Source organism: Anomalospiza imberbis, chromosome 3 (genome assembly GCF_031753505.1).
Source record: "Anomalospiza imberbis isolate Cuckoo-Finch-1a 21T00152 chromosome 3, ASM3175350v1, whole genome shotgun sequence".
NCBI classification, from domain to species: Eukaryota; Metazoa; Chordata; class Aves; order Passeriformes; family Viduidae; genus Anomalospiza; species Anomalospiza imberbis.
Window position 1 is genome coordinate 83361569 of NC_089683.1, and position 19999 is coordinate 83381567.

General features: G+C 52.4%; 1 protein-coding gene across 3 annotated transcripts in view; it reads left to right on the forward strand.

Moving 5' to 3' along the window:
• Positions 1-17878, forward strand: part of TMEM63B (transmembrane protein 63B) — a 49187-nt gene extending 31309 nt beyond the window's left edge. For 2 of the 3 annotated variants that reach the window (XM_068185441.1, XM_068185439.1), the window contains exons 4-24: positions 1533-1571; positions 5072-5162; positions 6005-6042; positions 6785-6927; positions 7196-7247; positions 7524-7632; positions 8156-8226; positions 9027-9107; positions 9221-9344; positions 9439-9572; positions 9705-9842; positions 10115-10268; positions 10534-10640; positions 11408-11494; positions 12854-12919; positions 13060-13222; positions 13392-13497; positions 13633-13800; positions 13940-14055; positions 14279-14359; positions 15394-17878. In XM_068185441.1, the coding sequence (XP_068041542.1) occupies positions 1533-1571; positions 5072-5162; positions 6005-6042; positions 6785-6927; positions 7196-7247; positions 7524-7632; positions 8156-8226; positions 9027-9107; positions 9221-9344; positions 9439-9572; positions 9705-9842; positions 10115-10268; positions 10534-10640; positions 11408-11494; positions 12854-12919; positions 13060-13222; positions 13392-13497; positions 13633-13800; positions 13940-14055; positions 14279-14359; positions 15394-15558 (2233 nt within the window). In that variant the 3' untranslated portion in view covers positions 15559-17878. The remainder of the gene's footprint in view (positions 1-1532; positions 1572-5071; positions 5163-6004; positions 6043-6784; positions 6928-7195; positions 7248-7523; positions 7633-8155; positions 8227-9026; positions 9108-9220; positions 9345-9438; positions 9573-9704; positions 9843-10114; positions 10269-10533; positions 10641-11407; positions 11495-12853; positions 12920-13059; positions 13223-13391; positions 13498-13632; positions 13801-13939; positions 14056-14278; positions 14360-15393) is intronic. The other variant, XM_068185442.1, reaches the window with a different exon arrangement.
• The last annotated feature ends 2121 nt before the right edge of the window (positions 17879-19999 follow it).

Genomic DNA, 19999 nt, shown 5'->3' on the forward strand with positions numbered 1-19999 from the left:
GGGAGAGTGGTAAGGGACTAAGATATGAGTAGTGCCCCTCCTTGCTGTGAGGCAGAAGGGATAAATCCTATTTTGTGTGCCTGAGCAGCTGGAGAGGAGAGGCAAATGTGCCAGTTGCATCCTCTGAGCTCCAGGAACAGGAATAAATCCCCACTTACTGGCTTTTTTGTTACAGCATTCTTCTCCCAACACACGGAGTGGTCCCTGCTGGCTCCATATCACTTATGATCCCTTCAGTGACAGTGATGTGCAGGGGCCCTAACAGAGGAACAGCAGATGGAGGGAGGAGAGGAACAAGAGGTCACAGGAAGGGTGAGGGCTGCCACAGTAAAGGCTTTGTTAAACCTCTAAGGTGTCTTTGTGACTCTACTGGATGCAGTTCTTGTTAGGAGCACTTGACAGTAGTATGCTGCTTTTCCAGGTGTGGTACTGTTGTGCTGATGCGAGTTTAGCTCGCATCCCAAATGCCGATGAATTGGTCTGGCTGTGGATCCTGGTCTGGCTGTGGATCCTTCCTTCCTTCATTTGTGGGCTACAGTGTCTGTCAGCAAAAGCCAGGGCTCATTGGAGATGGCAGCTCCACAGCAGAGGGAGTATTCCCTGCACAGCAGTGGAAAGAATTGATTTTTTCCAGCGTCAAACCAGGAATTCTTCTGGTTTAACTAAGTGGTCCTGGATAAGGTTAGATAAGCAACTGTGTCCCTGTGGCTCCTCTGCCCATCATTTCCTGGTCTGGCTGGGGAAATCAACTGTACAGAGGTACTGGAAGGGAAACAAGGAGAAGGAATAATCATAGGAGACCTCACTGGGGAGAGGGCAGCAGGGTTAAGAAGTCTGGATCCAGGTGCTGGCAGGAAGCTATGGGAACTGCGCAGCTCTGACCTCTGGTGGGGAAGGAGGGCTGGATTTTCTCTGAGGCAATTCTTGAGCACCTTGGGTGCAAGGGAGAACCAGCAATGGCTGTAGGCAGAAAAGTAGAGGAGTGCCAGCTGTTTAAAGAGGGAGAGCTGGTGAGCACAGGGAAAGGGACAGGGTGGATGTGGATCAAGCTGTGGATCAACAGGACTGTGGTTGCAGGGAGGAGCCCATGCTGCTTGGCTCATCTGTGGGGTAGGATGAAATTTTCAGGATGGGGGTGCATGTGTGTTTGTTGCCTGGGTGGGGAGGAGATATATGGAAGGGGAGCTCAGATGGCAGCCAGGCAGTCCCTACAGTCTGTCCTACTCCCCATCACTCAGGAGCTCCCTGCAATGTCCATCATCTGGAGCCAGGTCATTTTCCCAGTGAAGCCAGCTTCACTTCAGCTGGCAGCAAAGCATTCTACCCCTGGACAAGTGGATATTCCAGATTGCTGTAACTTGATGCGTTGCTGGGCTCTGGAAGGAATGTCTTCTCCAGCCTGACCATAGGCAGGTTTCTCTTCTTCAGGATGATGGGGAGCCATGTTGGATGCATACTTCCCTGCAAAAGAGGAGAACTCAGCACCTACTCCTGTGGTTGTAACCTCTACCTTTCTGTTTCTGTGCCCCCAGGCGCCGACGCTGGGAGACGGAAAGAGAGGAGCGGGAATAGTATGTTGTTTTTTCAGGGTCTCATCTCCTCTCTCTTTCTTGCTCACAACCTCTCTCTCTCCTTTTTTCTTGCAGTTGTCTTGCTTGTGAACTAATCTAAATGTCTGGGAGTTTGGGCATGAATTTTTGTCTCTCGCCGGATTTGTGCTCTTCTTTCCCTCCCCTTTGTGTCATCCACTACCACAGCTGAATGCACCCTGGTTTTCCCCTAGTAGCCCTTAAATGCTCCTTGAGAGCAGCAGTGCCAGGGAGCTCTCAGTCCTGACCGAGGCAGAGGGTGCTGTATCACATGCCCTGCTCTATCTGCTTGTGTCCAGCTATCCTGCCTTGTGATGGAGGTGAACAGACTTGCTTGCCTGAGCCCACAGTACACTCAGGTCACCCAGGTGCAGGGGAGGCTACTTTGCCTGGTCCTACTTGTGCCAGGTTGCCACAAGAACTGTTCCCTCACCATCTGCAAAGGTAAGCAGATGCACAAAGAGCATCTGGCAAGAGTACTGTCTTTCCTTTTTACCCCATGAGGCTGCTGGGACCAAGACAACCTTTGGCCCTTGTCTCTTGACACCTAAACCCACACCCAGCAAGGAAGCAGCCTTGATTTTCTCTCTTCTCCTCTGGAAGAAACCTTTTGCCTCAGTGCTGCTTAAAGCATCCTTCGTCACCTTGGCCTGGTGGTGCCCATTAAGCCCTGCCATGGACTGTCCTCCCTGTTCGTACATCTTTCTTTCTGCTTTTGTGCTGGAGAAAAGACCATCGCCTGTGCCTTGCTGACTGGTTGGGTGGTATGTGCTGCAGAGAGGACAATCAGCTGGCAGTGCATAGACTGCCATGGTCATCAGCCACACTGATTTGTGCCTGAGGCCAGGGCAGCAAGCTGCAGCCTCCTTTTCCCACTTCCAAGCAGGGGCCTGCTACTGCCTTAAAGGGGGTTCAAGAATATGCCTGTTTTCTGCAGCTGATCCTAGTCCTTGGGAGCAGAGCAGATGAAGTTGTTAAAACAGAACTAGTGGTCACTGTGGTACATGGCACAGAGGGGACTTCTTGCTCATGCTTGACTGCTTCACTAGTGGTTGGCCCTGCTTCAGGTGTGTCTGGCAACTTTTCACCGCTAACATCTTGTGGGGGGAGTAAGGTAGAGGTCGTAGAGCCATCATGCTCTGAGGATTTTTTAGGGGGCTACTTCATTTATCCTCACAAGTGCTTGTCTCCAGGGGGCCACTTCTTCCTGCTCCAGTTTTTCATTTGAGCTTACTGGAGCCATCTGCTCTACACACACCACACATACCACCCCTAAAGCTACTGCATGAGCTGGGACAGTGTTAGCAGCCAGAAGCCTCCAAAAACCTGCAGAACTCAGTGAGGAAGTCTCATTCTGTCTGTGCTCCTTCAAGGCTAATGGCACATTCCCATCCCACTGCTCTCTGCTGGGGAGTGCAGTGACAGGTGGTGGGTTAGGAACACATATATGTCACCTGGTGCTCCCAGCCTCTGGATGTACAACACTGTTCTTTGCAGGAGAGAGCATCCTCCTCTGATGTGTTCCCTTTCCCTGAGAACCAGCAAGTGCCCTTGTCCTGTGACTTGTCAGAGCTTGCAGTAGCCATCAACAGTCTCAGCTGGCAACTCGGTCCACACTGGGAGGTCATATCAACCCACTTGCACCTCTGCGTATGAGGGAATTGATCACAGAGCCCTGTGGGTCTTGCCACCTGTGCAACCACCTCCAGCTTCACACCCCAGCAAGCCATTACCACAGCATGCCTGGCCTACCCTCTTGGAGCCTGTGATTCCTTCAGCCTGAGGCTAGCTGTGCCTCAGATCCTGTATTTCTCCTTTCCTGGCTGGGCCTGCACCAAACCTGCATCATGCAGGGTCCCACCTTAATCTTAATTTGGGGAAATCTTGCTTTCGCCCACTTGCAGTGTCAGTGCTTTGCTTTAAAAAGTCTCCATCCAGGTGCACCTGCTGTTGGAGCTCCCTATTCAGCTTTCCATCTTTGGCAAGGTTTTGCATCCTCTGTCTTCTAAACACTTCAGGTCGTTCTGATTATTGTCACTGCATCCCCCTGCACAGAGCTGAGGTATCCTAGTTAACCAAAAGCTCATGGTGTCATCATGCTGTGCTTTCCTCAGGACAGAAATTTCTCTTCAGCAGAAATTCACCCTCACTCTCTGTGCCTAGCTGCAAGGCCTCTGTGATTATAAAGGGCTGAAGGTTTGGAAGCTGGGTTGAAGCTGTCTCTGAACCTCCAGCAGAGCAGAGTGTTGGGCTGTGCAGTGGCAAGGCAGCACACCGCTGTCTAATCTGCACTCCTGTAGTCCCCTGACCTTCAGATAATCTCCTTTCCCCTGTCTCTGTTACTTCCACCTAGGAACTGGGGATTCAGCAGGTGCTACTCTGCTCTGAGAGAGGCCACATGTCTCATCCACTTTCCTTCTGAATGTTCAGAGGATCTCTGCTTGTTCTCCTTCCCATAGTGTCATCCACCTCCTCTCTAGCACTTGTCTCTCAGCAGCTGTTTCTTTTTGTTCTTGCCCATCTTACCCTTCTTGAGCCTGTACTGACTGAAGGGAGACCATATTTTCATTTGTTTTTTTCCCTTTGTTTCTAGCCTTCAGGTCAGTCATCTCTCTTCTTGCACCTCCGAGATCCCAGCCTGCTGTTGTCACTTTGCAAGTGCTATTTAATTTAGATCTCTGGACCATTTTCTTGCCTCCTTTTCCAGCTGCCCTCTGCCTCTGTTTGTAGTGGAGGCTGTTGTCAGCCTTGGATGCTTCTGCTGCAGGATCTTAATCTAGGTCCCTGCCTGTGGCTGGAGTAAAGCGGTTTTGTGATATTCACCCCTTTTGCTTTCCTGTCCTTTAGCATGGAGACATTCTGTTCTAGCCGTCTGTCCTGCTCCTGCTCAAGGGATTTCCAGGCTGGAGGCTCAGCTGAGGCTGGGAAGCAGGTTGCACTGAGCCTTGCTCCAGGCAGCTGAATTTTTCCTCCTGCACTGAAGCACTAAGGGTGAGGAGGACTGGTATAGCAGGATGCAGACCACAAGACTCCTTCCTCTTCCTGAAGATGAGTGAGGTCCTCCAGGACAGGAGCTGCTCCCAGTGCCTCTCCAGCTGTGCCAGAACCAGAGGGGCTGTGGCAGCCTCCAGTTCTCACTTCCTTTCTGCTGTCCAAACCTTGTGCTAAACAGACCTCACCTCTCCTCTGTGGCAGCCTCTGCCAATCTCTTCTTGCAGGGACTGCAAAATAGTATTGGGTGCCTTTCAGAAGGTGCCTGACAAGTAGCATCCATGGGCTAAGCCCATGGGCTTTGCCTGGCTCAGCATGCCATCTGAGGAGGGTTCTCTCTTTACTGCTACCTCTGATCTTACCTCTCTCCATCTCGCCGGGTGCAAACTGACCTGAATTAACCCCTTGTCTCCTGGGTGCTCTTGGTTCCTGGCCAGGCTGCCTCTTCGCATCTTCTAACTTTCTCCCTCACCTCCCACTTGTCATTTTAGCGTAGCCTCCGCCCTGCATTCTGACAACCGTGACCGCTACGAGCGTCTCACCTCCGTCTCCAGCTCTGTGGACTTCGACCAGAGGGACAACGTGAGTAGCCACAAGATTACAAGAGTCAAATGCTTTGCCTTTGGGGCAAGGAACCCACAGCTGGGTTCCTGGGGGGCCAGGAACCCACAGCTTGGCTGAACCAGGGGCTCTTCAGAAGAAACACTTCTGCCTGTTCCTGGGCCTTAAGTGACACATCTTGTAGTGTGTGAGTGTGATATAGAGCTCAAGGAGCTATGCAGCTCTTAGACATGTGCTTAGATAAATAGGCTCTACACCACTGTGGCTTAACAGACATCTGTCTGGCCTATAATCTCAGCATTACAGACAATACTTACTTGCCAGCTCTTCCTCACACTGGGGTCTTCTCTACTGGCTTTTTCCTTGCTGAAGGGGAGGATAATGGGTGTGATGGATGGGGGGGTGAAGCTCCCCCAGGTGTTCTTTGAGGAGCACTGCCTTGGCCCAGCCTACCTTCCCAGTCCTTACAGAGTTTCTCTTGTCCAGCATGATGGCTGAAGTACCTGTATGCTGAATTTTCTGGGTATGCCATGGCTTTGGAGAGCTTTCATATTAGCCAGGAGCCCGTGGGTTGTCTGGAAGGTTGGGCTGCCAGTTGGTAGGGGACAGCCATACAGCAGAGTCCAGCCTGTGTTGTGCTCCATGGAGTAGCACTGTCACCTCCTTCACCGTGGCCCATCTGTGGCTCTGCACATCTGGGTGCTTGTGGTCTGCCCACCTGGAGCCAAGTATGTGGAGGTGCAAGGACACCAGCCTGGTCCCTGGAACCTTTGAAGGAGGGAGCTGGGATAAAGGAATACAGAGTGTTGTGAAACTGTCCTGGTTTTTTGTGTTTTTTTTGTTTTTTTTTTTTTTTTGCACAGGGTTTCTGTTCCTGGCTGACAGCCATCTTCAGGATAAAGTGAGTGCCCCAGGACCTGTATGGGGGATCCACATGGGGAAGGAGGGGCAGTGCAGGGTTGTTGGGACACCCAGTGCAGTACGGCTTCATGAAGTCACTGCCCTTGCTGCAGCCCCCTCTCTGAAGAGCACAAGTTTGTCCTCTGGAGAGGACAAGCGAAGACAGGACTATGTGAGGAGTCCTAAAGCCAAAATAAGGTCATAAAGTGAGTCTGTGGCAGAGGAGAGAACCCAGGCCCATGGCTGACCCACCTCAGTCCCATCTCAGAAATTCTGCCCCCTGCTCTCCAAATATACTCCCTGGCACTCTTGCTAGAGGCTCTGCTGTCTCAGGGATGGCTATGAGGAGGATGCAGGGAGACAGCCTCATCTTGATCATGCACAGGAGTAGTCTCCCAAGCACTTGTATTCAGAATGCTGTGGGATAATAGCAGCATTTGTATCATAGCAAGGAAGGCAAGGCCCACCTGAAGGGTATAGGGTGTCCAGTTGCCTCTCCTGGGGAACAGAGAGCAGGGCCATGGGGAGCAGGGCTGGGTAATCATTGCACAGGCAGGTTTCTGCCCAGGCTGCTTCAAGGCTGAGTGCTGGGCTCCCAAATCCAGAGTCTGGCTACCGCTCTGTAGGGTAGAACAAGGGGTGCTGTGTGTGTTCAGATCAGGAGGGTAACTGTGACCCTGTACTTTTCCCCAGCACTTGACGAAATGTAGAAAATTGCCTGACAGCTTTTCTCTCCTTGGCAGGGATGATGAGATCCGGGACAAGTGTGGGGTTGATGCAGTGCACTACCTGTCCTTCCAGAGGCACATCATTGGGCTACTGGTGGTCGTGGGTGTGCTTTCTGTGGGCATCGTGTTACCTGTCAACTTCTCAGGGGACCTTCTAGGTGAGAACAAGGAGCCTTTGGCTAGGCTGGGGCATCTGCTTTCGACACTGTTCCAGGCCAGTGGGTAGCAGTGGAGGGCAGGACAAGACTAACACAGACAAACCCTAACTGCTGTCTCACTTTGACTATAGTGCATTCACAGGATCATCCTGTGTAACTTGGGGTTTTAGGTATTCTGCAGGTGATGCTCTTGCTGTAGCTCACTCTAGTGGTGCTCTGTCCCTCTCCGTATAACTGACCATGTTTGTGTCTGCCTCTTTCTCTCTAGAAAACAATGCCTACAGTTTTGGGAGGACAACTATCGCCAACCTGAAGTCTGGGTATGTTTCAGCAGGGGTGGGATGGATAATTGAGGCCCTCAAGGGGTGTTTTGTAAATGTTCTCTTGCTCATCTCCTTTAAGGTTATATTTCTCCCCTTGCTGTGAGGCTAATGTCCCTGCTCCATTTTTCAGGCTGAGCTCCTGGAATTTATTGTAGGGCATCTGTGTGCTATGCTGAATACACTTATGCCCCCAGTGCCTTCAGGGCCTGACAAGACTTACACAGACTTGTAGTGGCAACCTTGCATTGACCTTTGTGGTCTCCCTTGTGACAGGAATAACCTGCTGTGGCTGCACACCACCTTTGCTTTCCTGTACCTGCTGCTGACAGTGTACAGCATGCGCCGGCACACTTCCAAGATGCGCTACAAAGAGGATGACTTGGTGAGCGTGATCTGGCCACTCTCCCAGGAACATTCTCCCATGCCCTGTGGTCAAGTCGGGTAGCCTTGGAGACAATGCTGAGCACCTCAATTTCCACAGCAATTTAGTGCTGTCATGTTTTGGCCATTTTTATTCTGCCTGGCCAAAGGCAGATCACCTCCAGAGCAGCAGCCATGACTGCCTGTGGGGAAACAGGAGAGGCCTGCTCTGGGTAAACATGTGGAAGGACTCCATTCTTCCTTAGAGGTTGTTCCAGCTGCTTTTACCTTCTTAATTTCTGAAGGGTAGCCATGTTTCTGTTCAGGAAACTGCAGTAAGTCCCTAACCTGTCAATCTGCAGCGCACCCAGGTGCAGGATGACTACAACCTGCAGAAGCACAGGAGAAAGGGAGCCCTGGTAGCTAGAATTGATGGGGCCACCCTTTTTCATCACTGATACAGGTCTTGGGAGAGGGTCTTGGTGCAATCTGGTCTTTTACACCATCCACACCTACCTGTCTTCTCCCTTTTCTCTTCTTTCTAGGTTAAGCGAACTCTATTTATCAATGGGATCTCAAAATATGCCGAGCCAGAGAAGATCAAGAAGCATTTTGAGTAAGTCTCACTGTGTCCCTAAAGACTGCTCTGTAACAGGGATGTTTTTATTAGGATAGTACTAGTGTTATCTGGAATGGCAATAATACGTTGAGAGCATAGAGCTAGGCAAAATCAGTGAATACCTTTATTTGGGGTCTGTCACTGTTATTTTTCTGCTTTTTATCTGAATTTGAAGTGTCCTTTGTTTTGTGTCTTGGGAAAGGCTCAGGCATCTCTTGTAGAGCCATAGGGTGTCAGTGTGCTAAGCAATGGACAGGGCATGTCTTGAGTTGTAGTTAAGTTCACAGATGAGATACAGGCAGGAGGTGCTCAAGCAGTGACTGTGGGATGTTGTGCTGCTGCCCTGATCACAGTCCTTGTAGAAAGTATATATGTGTAACAAGAAAATTAAATTCCTCTTCTGTCAGAACTTCACTTTCAGGACCATGTTTATTTAGAAGCACCATGGGTAGAAAATAAATGCTTTGTACCCTTTGGGAACCCTTCTGCCTCTTTCTGACCACAAGTCTGTGAAGGCATAGGGGGGAGTGTGGGGTCAGAAAGGCTCCTAGCTGCTATAGGGCAGAAGTCCAGAAAGGCTTCTTGTTCCAAAGCCTAAAGGATGTAGCATTTGCCCTGTATTTCACATCTGCTGTAAGGGACAGAGCCTGCAGGCTCCCCTGCAAAGTCTTGGTATGCATTACTGTACTCTGCCCAGGACACTCTTCTCAGGGCCAGAGAGAAGTCTTGAACACTTGGAGTTTGGCTGGGGGGTACCTTTGGTGCCAGCTGTGATGAACTGATGCTTCTCTCCACAGGGAGGCCTATGCCAATTGCACTGTCCTGGAGGCCCGCCCCTGCTATGATGTTGCCCGGCTGATGTTCCTTGATGCAGAGAGGTAACCTCTATTTTTGAAGAAAAGGCAGATGTTCCTGATAACCCCATCAAGTCTGGTGCCACAGAGCTTTTATGACTCACCCTCTTTCTTTCTCTTCCACTCTCGTGTTTCAGGAAGAAAGCTGAGCGTGGACGAATCTACTTCACCAACCTGCAGAGCAAGGACAACACCCCATCCATGATCAACCCCAAGCCCTGTGGCCACCTGTGCTGCTGTGTTATCAGGGGCTGTGAGGAGGTAGGGGAGTGCTGGAGGTGTTGGGCAGAAGTTGGGTGTTCCATGGCTTGGGTCCCCAGATCATTTCTCCTCTGACTTCTGTCCTCCTGCTCAGGTGGAGGCCATTGAGTATTATACCAAGCTGGAGGAGAAGCTCAAAGATGACTACAAGCGGGAGAAGGAGAAGGTTAATGAAAAGCCTCTGGGGATGGCCTTTGTCACCTTCCACAATGAGACCATCACAGCCATGTGAGTGCAGATGGTCCCGTCCTCCCCAAGAAGGTGACTTGTCCCAGCCTTTGCTTTAAATCAGAAGAAGGCATCCCCTTGGCCTGTCCTGCCAGCCTTTTGTGTCAGTGTGTCCCTCTTTCTCTTGTCCAGAATCCTCAAAGATTTCAACGCTTGTAAGTGCCAGGGCTGTGCATGCCGTGGGGAGCCCAGAGCCTCCTCCTGCAGCGAGTCCCTCCATGTCTCCAACTGGACCGTCAGTTATGCTCCTGACCCACAGAACATCTACTGGTGAGCAGCTCTCTAGGGTTCAGTGGCCCTGCCAGTGGGAAGGGGGCACACCCTCCCTTTTTCCCCTCTCCATCTGCTCCTCCAGTAACTAAGCTGTTCTTGCTGAAGCCCAGCCTGGCTGAGCTAGAGGTCTGATCTGACTGGGAGGGGGAAAGCCTTGGGCTGGCACCCCAAGTGCTGTTCACCAGGCTGGGCTGTGGTGTGCATGCAAAGCCCCACACCTGGTATTCTGCCCTGTGCAGCCATCCTGATGCCCTCTTTCTCCCTCCCAGGGAACACCTCTCCATCCGGGGCTTTATATGGTGGATCCGCTGCTTTGTGATTAATGTGGTCCTCTTCATCCTTCTCTTCTTTCTTACCACTCCTGCTATCATCATCACCACTATGGACAAGTTCAATGTCACCAAGCCTGTGGAGTACCTCAATGTAAGGACTTGGGAGACAGGTGTAGGGTGGGTAACTCTGGAACCAACCCAAGGCACAATATCCCCTACAAAGCTGGGGATAGGGAGAGAGATTGTCATTGTTCCCCAGGTCCTGTCAACCTGACCATGAGGGAGGTGCTGAGCCCGGACAGGTTGCAGTGGCAATCACAGTGCTGGGGCCTTGGCATCAGCAGAGGCAACTGTACCTTTGGCTGGCATAAGAGCTGGTTCACTATGTAACCTGTGATTTCTTTGCCTTGTTGCAGAACCCAATCATCACCCAGTTCTTCCCCACCCTGCTGCTGTGGTGCTTCTCTGCTCTTCTGCCCACCATTGTATACTACTCTGCCTTCTTTGAAGCACACTGGACCAGGTAAGGACAGCCAGCACCTGTGTTCTTACCTTCTTAGCGAGCTGATTGGCTGCTAGATGCTTCTCACTACATAAAGCTATGGGCTGGATCTTTCTGCTTGAACTTCTCTCTTCCACTCCAAGCATGGTGTTATGTTGCACCTCTTGGGCACCTGGGGACTGCTGTGGACAGCTGTTCTGCCAGTCTTTAGTTGCTGTTGTGCAGCATGATTGCGTGAGCAGAGTTTGACGGGTCTGTAAGAAGAAGAAAGCTGGGAGGAGTTGGGTCTGGTCACTATGAGAAATGCTAGTAGCAAGGGAAGTCTTGGCTCAGGTGAGCAGGCAGGGGTGGTGTGCCTGTACCATGTGTAAGATGTAGCAATTCCAAGGGAAAATCATTCTAGCTGCTCTGGCTTCTGGCCTCGGGGAAGGCACTTGAAGTGCAAAGCACTAGAAGCTTGCTGCTTGTGAGGCACATTCCCCGCAGGACATGCAATGTAACCTTTGTTTTCTGGTCTATGTTGCAGAGACTGGTGGGGAGGGTGTCACCAGCTCTCGGGATTGCAGGTCAGGGAAGATGATTGCAGAGCCTGTTAGACAAGGGGAAAGGAGCAAAGACCCGATAACGGATTTCAAATATGCTGGGGGAAAGGGGATGTATTTGTGTACTAGGAATGGATAGGGTGGGATTTAGATTAGACATTGGGAAGTGCTTACTAATGGAAAGGCATTGGGAGCACAGCTTGCGTGGCTGGTGGGGTGAAAGGTTAACAGCCTCTCTGTCCTCAGGTCTGGAGAGAATAGGACAACCATGCACAAGTGTTACACCTTCCTCATCTTCATGGTCTTGCTGCTGCCATCACTGGGCTTGAGCAGGTAGGGGTTGTGGGAAGGGAAGGCAAGTAGTACAAAGATATGGAGCACAGGGAGGGTTGAGGTGCACGCCTGACTGTTCTTTTTACAAGATCCTTTCCTCACTGCACTGGTACCCTGGCCACCAGCCCCCTGGGAGACTGGCATTTCATTTTAGCTGAGGGAGAGCAGGCCAGACCATACATGACTGGGTCTCTAGGACTTTACTGACTCAATCTGCAGATGCATTGACATGTACCATGATGTTACAAATAATGCAGCAAATGTTGGTGTGGTGGATGAGTACACGTGAAAAGTTTGCTTGATGTCTGCTGGTGAAGGAGGCATTCTCCACCTCTGTGCTCAGTGTGCAGTCCAAATTTTGCACAAAACTAGTGGGTTCCCCCTTTAAGCCAGAACTTGAATAGGTTACGTTGCTTGGCTGGGTGGGATAGTGTGGTACAGAAGTGCTCATCTGTTTGGGTCTATACCTCAGGTCTTCCTGCAGAGTTTATAGAATCGCCCTGTGGGAAACACTGATGCATCACCTGCCAGCCATTGGTGTGGGCTGTAGTGCTGAACAGGGGCCAAGTAGGAGAACAGTGTGAGGAAGAAAAAACTGGGGAGTGGGTGAGGGACAGGAAACTGTGCTAGTTCATTCTTTACACATAGTGGGGTCAGGGATCTTTAAGATCCCACCTAAATTGCGTATTTGAGATACAACCCCTCAGTGGTGATATCAGGCAAATCCTGAGAATAAGGCAAACCATCTGATAGTGGCAGAAGAATAGTCCCTCGCCTTGTTACGTGTAAACTTGCATCTTGGGCAGGTGAATGCTCTCAGAAGGTTTGCTTTTTGACCACAAAACAGACTCCTTCCTTCTGAGGAGTCAATCCCCCCGCTGTTGCCTGTTGAGCTCCATACTCCACCTGTGCCAGAGGATTGGATAGTTTTATATCTTTGGATAGTTTTATAAAATTGAGGAAAATGGAATTTGTTTCTTCTAAGGGATTTTTTTAAATCTCTTGTTGGAGGGTACCTTGTACCTAACCAAATTCTTCTGTAGAGTCAGTCATCTGTTCCTTATATGGATGTTGTGCCCAGAGGAGAGAGGAAAAATACTGAGAGGATCAGAGTAAAGGGATAAGAACACATATGAATGGGAAGCTTTACATCCCTTTTTTGAGTGTTGTATTGTTTTGTTCTGTCTTTTTTTTTTCCAATGTCCAGTTTACATAATTGCTGGTGACACACTCAACAGAGAACAGAACAGTCTATGGTCAGAGCTTTGGATCCTGCTAGAACAGCTTCTACATGTGTGCATTTCTATCTGTTGCTGCTTATGATAGTTCATCTTTTCTTCTTGCCTTCTTGCCCTGCAGCTTGGATGTATTTTTCCGCTGGCTGTTCGACAAAAAATTCCTTGCTGAAGCTGCTGTACGATTTGAGTAAGTGGAGTTGAGCAGAAAGGCTTTGTTTACAATGGGAGGTGGCTCTTGTTAGCATCCAGAAGTTATGGGGACTCCCAACTGCTGTCCTGCAAGGAGGGAGCATACCTTGCCAGCCTGCTCTTGCTGCATCTCCCTAGGTGTGTGTTCCTGCCAGACAATGGGGCTTTCTTTGTCAACTATGTTATCGCCTCTGCCTTCATCGGGAATGCCATGGACCTGCTGCGCATCCCTGGTTTGCTCATGTACATGATACGCCTCTGCCTGGCCCGCTCGGCGGCCGAGCGGAGGAACGTCAAACGTGTATGTAGCGGGGCTGAGGGATGGGTGGTGGCATGCACCCAGGGAGAGGAGTGCTGCAGTGGGACCCTGATGGGGCTCACCTGGTGCTGTGCATAGAGCTGGGTGTGTCGCATATACCCACTCAGCTCTCAGGGTCCTCCTGCTGATGAGTCTCCATTCCCTCCTGCAGCACCAGGCCTATGAGTTCCAGTTTGGGGCTGCTTACGCCTGGATGATGTGTGTCTTCACTGTAGTCATGACATACAGCATCACCTGCCCCATCATCGTCCCTTTTGGTAAGTGATACCCCTCTGCCTCCCTGTGCCAGAGATGGAGGGGAGGCAAGAAGGCTGATGTGGGAGAGATATTCCCTCTCAGTCTAGCAAAGAAGCTGATGCCCCACTCATCTGGCTTTCTTCTCCTTCTCCCAGGGCTCATGTACATGCTGCTTAAGCACCTGGTGGACCGATACAACCTGTATTATGCTTACCTGCCTGCCAAGCTGGACAAGAAGATCCATTCAGGGGCTGTGAATCAGGTAGTGGCAGCCCCCATCCTATGCCTCTTCTGGCTTCTCTTCTTCTCCACAGTGCGCACAGGTGAGCACTGGGCCGGGGTGCCCAACCTTAGCCTCCTACTGAGCCACTCCCTGGGCAGGCTCTGATCCTGGCAGCCTCCAGCCACGGAGCATGGTCACAGTCCTTTTGACACTGACTCTTTGGTTTTCCTTTGTCTCAGGATTCCTGGCCCCAACTTCCATGTTCACCTTTGTGGTCCTCGTGATCACCATTGTGATCTGCCTGTGTCACGTCTGCTTTGGGCACTTCAAATACCTCAGCGCTCATAACTACAAGGTGAGGCAGAATGGCTGGGTGCAGGACCCTTCTCCTTGGTAGCACAGCTCAAGCACAAAACAGCAGGGGATCCGAGGGGTCCCAGCCTACTCTTTGGCAGAGCCTGTTGACACTGACTTCACAGAGGGTATAGTCCTGAGGCTGTCTCTGCTGCCTGTATATTGCTGAGGTGGGACAGCAAATATGTTGCCCTGGCAGTCTCAATTTCTCCTTTTCTCTCCAGATTGACCACACAGAAGTGGATGCCATGGACAACAGGCAGAATGGGAGACCTGCCACCAATCTGCCAGCTCCCAAATCAGCCGTGAGTCACACTCCCCACCTCTGTGCCCTGGCACACTCCTTGCCTGAGTTTGGAAAGGGGGTGGTAACTCCCTGTCTGAGTACCTCACTCCTCGCTTCTCATTTTTCTGAGTCAGCACCTGGATCCTCCCAGTGAGGGTGGGAGGCGACTGTTGGCCACTGTGCCCCTCACCTGCTCTCAGTGAAGTGTAACCCCCCCCACACACACACCTCTTTCCCGCTGCTCCTCAGATGCTGTGCATTTACTTTCCGTCTCTCTTTCGGCTGGGACAGTGAATCCAGCCGGGTCAGTCTTCCTTCTCATATTCTGCATCTTTGCACGCTTGCACGCCAGCAGAGGCTATCACTCACCAGGCTTGTCCTAGTGCCAACACAAAGGTGTCTCCGTGGACATTGCCTTGAAGGCCATGGAAGTGCTTTGGGGACTCTTCTCTCCCCTGTCCAACATTCTGAAACCCCCAGAGTTGGTTTTCTGAACTTCACCTTGGCTCAACTGGCTCACTCCAACTGCTTCCTTCCACAAGGTTTTTGTAGTGGGAATCTATGTAGGGCTGCAGAGATGGAGTAAAGCAGAGCCTCCTGCTTCCTCAGGAGAGCAGGGCTGGGGTGTGCACATGTAATCCAGGCTCCCTCCTAGGCTCCAGACACCTAAGAGCAGCAACATTTTGACAAAAGAAGAATCCATATAAGAGGCAGGCAGAGCTTCAAGGACACATCTACTAGCACAAAAGGAAGTGCAGTCTTCCTGTTCACATGGGCTCCAAAGAGCCTGAGAAGCCACATTCTTTCCTAGTCCAGATGCCCTGTCCCAGACTGCTGGGGTTTGAAACACATCTAGTGTTTCAGGGCCAAGCCCCACTCTTAGACCTTTCCTGGTATATTCCGTGAAGCCTGGACGCTTCCTTGCCCTCCCAGCATATCCCCACGCTCAGCCTCATGCATGGTGCTTAGTCTGTTGTGCTCTGCTTCCTGGAGAAGTTCCCCAGACTCACGTGTGTTTCTGTTCTCTCCCTGCCCTTTGCCTGCCCCTGACAGAAGTACATCGCCCAAGTGCTGCAGGACTCCTCACCGGAGGGCGAAGCAACAGAGTCGGAGGAGCAGGGATCACAGGATGAGGAGCTCATCAATGCAGATGGCATGAATGACACAGATTTCCAGTCGTGTGAGGACAGCCTGATAGAGAATGAGATCCACCAGTAGGGACCTCAAAGGGTGGGAGGGGAAGGAGGCCCAGGAGCAGGGCAGGCTGTGTGCACGGAGACCTGGGAAGAGGCACCTGAGGGTGCTGGCTACTGCCCTCACCCTCCCACCCCCAGGGCCACTGCCTTCAGTGAGGGCAGGGGCCCTGCTGCAAGCTCTCCATCTCCCTGTCCCTCCACCCCTGTGCCAGCCCGGCTGCTCGGCAGGCATGCTCTATACTAGCTACCTTCTTCAACGCATCCCTGGACCCCAGACTCTCAGAGGCTGGGGAGGAGGGGGACCATAACCCCTGCAGTGCTGCCCTGGACCTGCAGGGAGGAGGAAAGCTGGGTGCTTTGTGGGAAGGGGCATAAGGGGAACATTTGGGGTCTTCTGAGCAGGCAACTGTATCCCATGACTTTCTGGTGAGAAACACTAATAATTTATTAGATTTACAGGAAGGTGATAAATGAAAAACTTCAGTCCATGTATTGGAAACCCCACCCAGGGTGGGGTTGGCTTTTGTTGTACCTTCTCCCTGTGCCTGCGTGTGCCCTTTCTCAACTGCTTCCAGCATCCAGTTGGTGTGGCATCCCAGGAGCTGGTCCAGGCCTAGGGGTGGTGACAGACTTCCCCCTCACCACAGGGATGGCAGTGGCGACCCTGACTTCGTGGTCAAGAGTGGCATCACACCAGGGAAGGGGCATTGGGTTGGCATGAGCTAGATAGGCCCTTGCACAGTGAGGGGTGCTGAGGGCATTTCTCACGAGCAGGAGGAGGCGCAGGCAGCCTCTCCCCCAGCTCCTGTTCCCTCCTCCCCCAGGGCCACAGGCAGGGGTTTGCAGCATCATTTAAAGTGGCATTTTTCTTTGCACATTTTACTCCCCTTTCAAACAAATCAACCTGACCCCCATATGGTACTGCAGCTGCCCTTTTGCTGCTCTGTGTCTGCACAGCAGGGTCAGGCTTGGGGGTGGGGAGGCTGTGTGGGGGTCTCCTGGGTGCTAGGGAGAGGGGAGAAAGGGTTTCAGGCTACAGGCCCTCAACACCCTGCAAGATCAGCACTGCCTCGTTGCAATGAGGCCCCTTCCCTGAGCTGCTGCAGGGTCTTCCCCCACCTGAGGTGGTGAGAGAGGGAGGGAGCCCTGGGAGAGCAGCCCCTAGAAGCTGTCTCCAACCAAGACCACCATCTTTAGGACCATGAAAGCCTCATGGGACTGTGCTGACTTTCTTCACCTGCCCTGACTGGTGTAGGCTCCCCTGCCACCACCCAGCCTGAGGCGGGGGTTGTTCCTCTCCTACCTCTTGCCCTTGTCCCCTCCCTGTTGATAGCTGTGTCCCAGAGGCAGGCAGGGAACAGGATGGCTGGGAGAGGTGACTGGAGCCCCTGGCACATGGAAGGACTGATGCTGTTTAAAGACACTTTCTGGTCAGTATCACTTGCCCCCAATTGCTTCCCCCCTACCCTTGTGTAAAATGTAAAGGAAAATAATAAATCCCTCTGCTGTTTAGCTATATTTATTTCCCTCAAACCCTGCCACCGTCCTGTTTGGTGCTCATTGTGGACACTCACCCTCCCTTTGCCTGTCATTTGTGGGTGCTGTACCAGCTCCCTGGGGCTGTACCCTGAAGGGCCAGGTGAAGGGGGATGGTCATTTACCTTTGCAATCACCCGTGCTGGCCCAGGAGCTCCAAGCACTTTAATCGACCAGAACAAGTGAATTGTCAGCCCTGCCCACCTCAGCTGCCAGGAACGGTGGTCACATCTTACAGCTTTTCTCCCCTGTGCCTCCCACTGTGGGAAGGGAACCAGATCCACAGAGAGCAGCTGGGGGGCTGCTCCAGGCAGGACATAGCTGCCTTTCCTGTACAAAACCTCTATAGGAATCCCAAGCCTGGAGAAAAGGCTGGATGGAACAGAAGAGGTGTGGGTCTTCAGTGCATGGGGAGGGCAGGTCACGCCAGCTTCCAGGGCTCAGCTGGGGCTGGAGCACACATGGGTGTGAAGGGGTATGGTGAGAGTCGCCCATCCCTTCCAGGTAGCGGCCAGGAATGAAATGAGCATGTGAGCTGAGAGTTCCCGGTCCACTCACAGGCTGGGGCGGGGGGGGATGTTGACCCTGCTTCCCTTCTCACACCCACCTACTGCCCTTGCTCCTGGTCCAGCAGGTGGGCTGGGATGCTATGGTCTCTGTAGGTACGGCCATACTCTGGGGCTGCCTCTGTAGCTGTTGGGGCCCTACCCACAGAAAGCTGTGTGTTCTGAGTGACACTGTCTGTGTAGAAATGTGTATAATACCCTGTATATATTTGTGTATAAAAGAAAAAAGGAAAAAAAGGAGCTATTGTTTCTGCAGTCTTTTCTTGGTGGAGTGGGTTGGGGGCTGGGACCAGGGAAGAGAGGACCCCAGCTGCTGCAGGGCTGCAGGAGCATGCGTGGTGCAAAAGGAGGGGTGGGGAGTAGCCTGAGCACGAGCCCTGCCGTGCTGCCAGCAACTGAGCCATGGCTCACAGGCTCTCGCAGCACGAATGGCTTTCCCTCTGACTTGCAAAGGCATCAGGGATTCTGCTGCTAAAAGCAGGTAGATGGGGAACTGTGTGCACTGAGGCTGCAGTGGAAGAAGATGGTTTGGGAATGATGTGGTGGGGGAGTTCCACTGGTAGCCTCATGCCACATGTCAGCCTGCCCTTACTGTTCCAATAGTAGGTTACATAGCCACTCCTGCAGTATCTGTTCAAAACCTAGACACCTGGTTTGGGTGGGCAGCTACAGCCTTTGGGGAAAGCGTGAGGGGTGCTAGACCCCTGGAGCACGGAGCAGCACTTTCCCAAGACACGATGCTGCTCATGTATCAGCCATCCCTTGAGTGCTAGGACAGACAGCAAGCAGCTAGCCCCCAGGATACTCCCTGCTGCTCTCTGTGCAAGGCTGGATCTGGCATGCTTCCCAGGAGCCTGCTGCATGCTATGCTTCTTACGTTGTGCACAGTGGCTGTTGCTTGGAGGATGGCACAATGGAGAGGCGAGGCCTGGTCTGGTGCTGCCAAGAGACGGACAAGCTCCATCCCCACCTCACTGCGATCAGGCTTTGTGTGCCAGCAGTACAGCACCAGCAGGGAAGAAAGGCCCTCCTGCCCACAGCCAAAGGACAGGGGAAGAGGCAATGCCAGAGAACAAAAAACTGAAGACAGAAGAACCGTGCCTGCTGCCAAGTTCCTGCAGCTATCACTGCAAAGGAAAGCTTGAGGGAAGGAAACAAGGAAATTGCAGAGGGATTTTGCAGGTGTTTTAGGGAAACAGTTTCCAAGCACAGGGAGAAGGACATGGGACAGCCTTTGTGACAGGATTATTGAGGATCTGTCTCCTGCCCCAGGAGAGGGATCTGTGAAAGCAGCTTTGGAGGTCACTGAAGGATAATAAGGCAGGAGCTGAACAGGACAACAGCGTCAAAAGGACAGGCACAAACCCAAAGCAGGAACAAGCCCTGGCCCTACAGGCTTCTTACTGTTTGAAAGCACAGTGTTGCCTGCAGTTCCATGCAGAGCTGAATAATGTCCCCCTTATGCAGAGACTCCTTTATGCTTCCAGCCTGTGGCAAGCCTGGCTGGGAAAAAGAAGAAGCAGCCCTTGCAACAACCCAGAGCAGGGCACCCCAAGGCCGCCTCTGCGTTAGGGTGGGAACAAGCAGAACAAGCTGCCTGTAACAGAGTCCTCTGTATAGGGACAGGACAGCTCTAGTGGGTGCTGGCCAGGATCGGACTGGTCCCTTGTGCGTGCAGCAGCAGGACCACGCTACAGCTGCTTTTGAATGTTTGGGTTGCCCTTCCCTCAGGCAAGGGACATGGCTCCTTGCCCCACTTGCAACCTGCTCCCTGCTTAGGAAGGATTTACCCCCTGGGGCAAGGTGGGGTGAGGTAGAAAGCAGGTGCACTGTGAGGCCTGGGCTCACGCAGGCTCGATGCCAGCTGCTGCAGTGAGTCTGTATGGCCATAGCCTCCCCAGTTGCAAACAGGCACCACAGGAGAGGGAGTTCCAGGGCTGGTGACGCCCATTAGGTTAACCCTGTTCAGCCCTGGCACCAAAAGAATGGCAATACAGAGCCTCTTTCCTGGGACAGGGCTGAGCTGAGCTGCTTATGCCAGGCTAGACTGTGTCAGATATGCTGGGCTAAGCCACACCAGCCAAGCTGTGCCAATCCATGCTGAGCCATGCCATGCCAGCCAAAACCATGTTGAGCCACACAGGGCTCCAGTGTATGGTGCCAAGCCCTGTGTGGCTATGCCCCCTGTTAACAGCACCACCCAGCATAGCTGCACCCTGAGTCACAGAGGGCACACGGGGCAGCCCCGGTGTGGCTGTAGAAAACCACAAGGGCAGTTGGACCTGCCCGGAGAGGGCCCTGGTGGCACCCAGCAGCGAGGGGCTGCTGGTGGTCGGGGGGGCGGAGAGGGGTGCCAGCCGG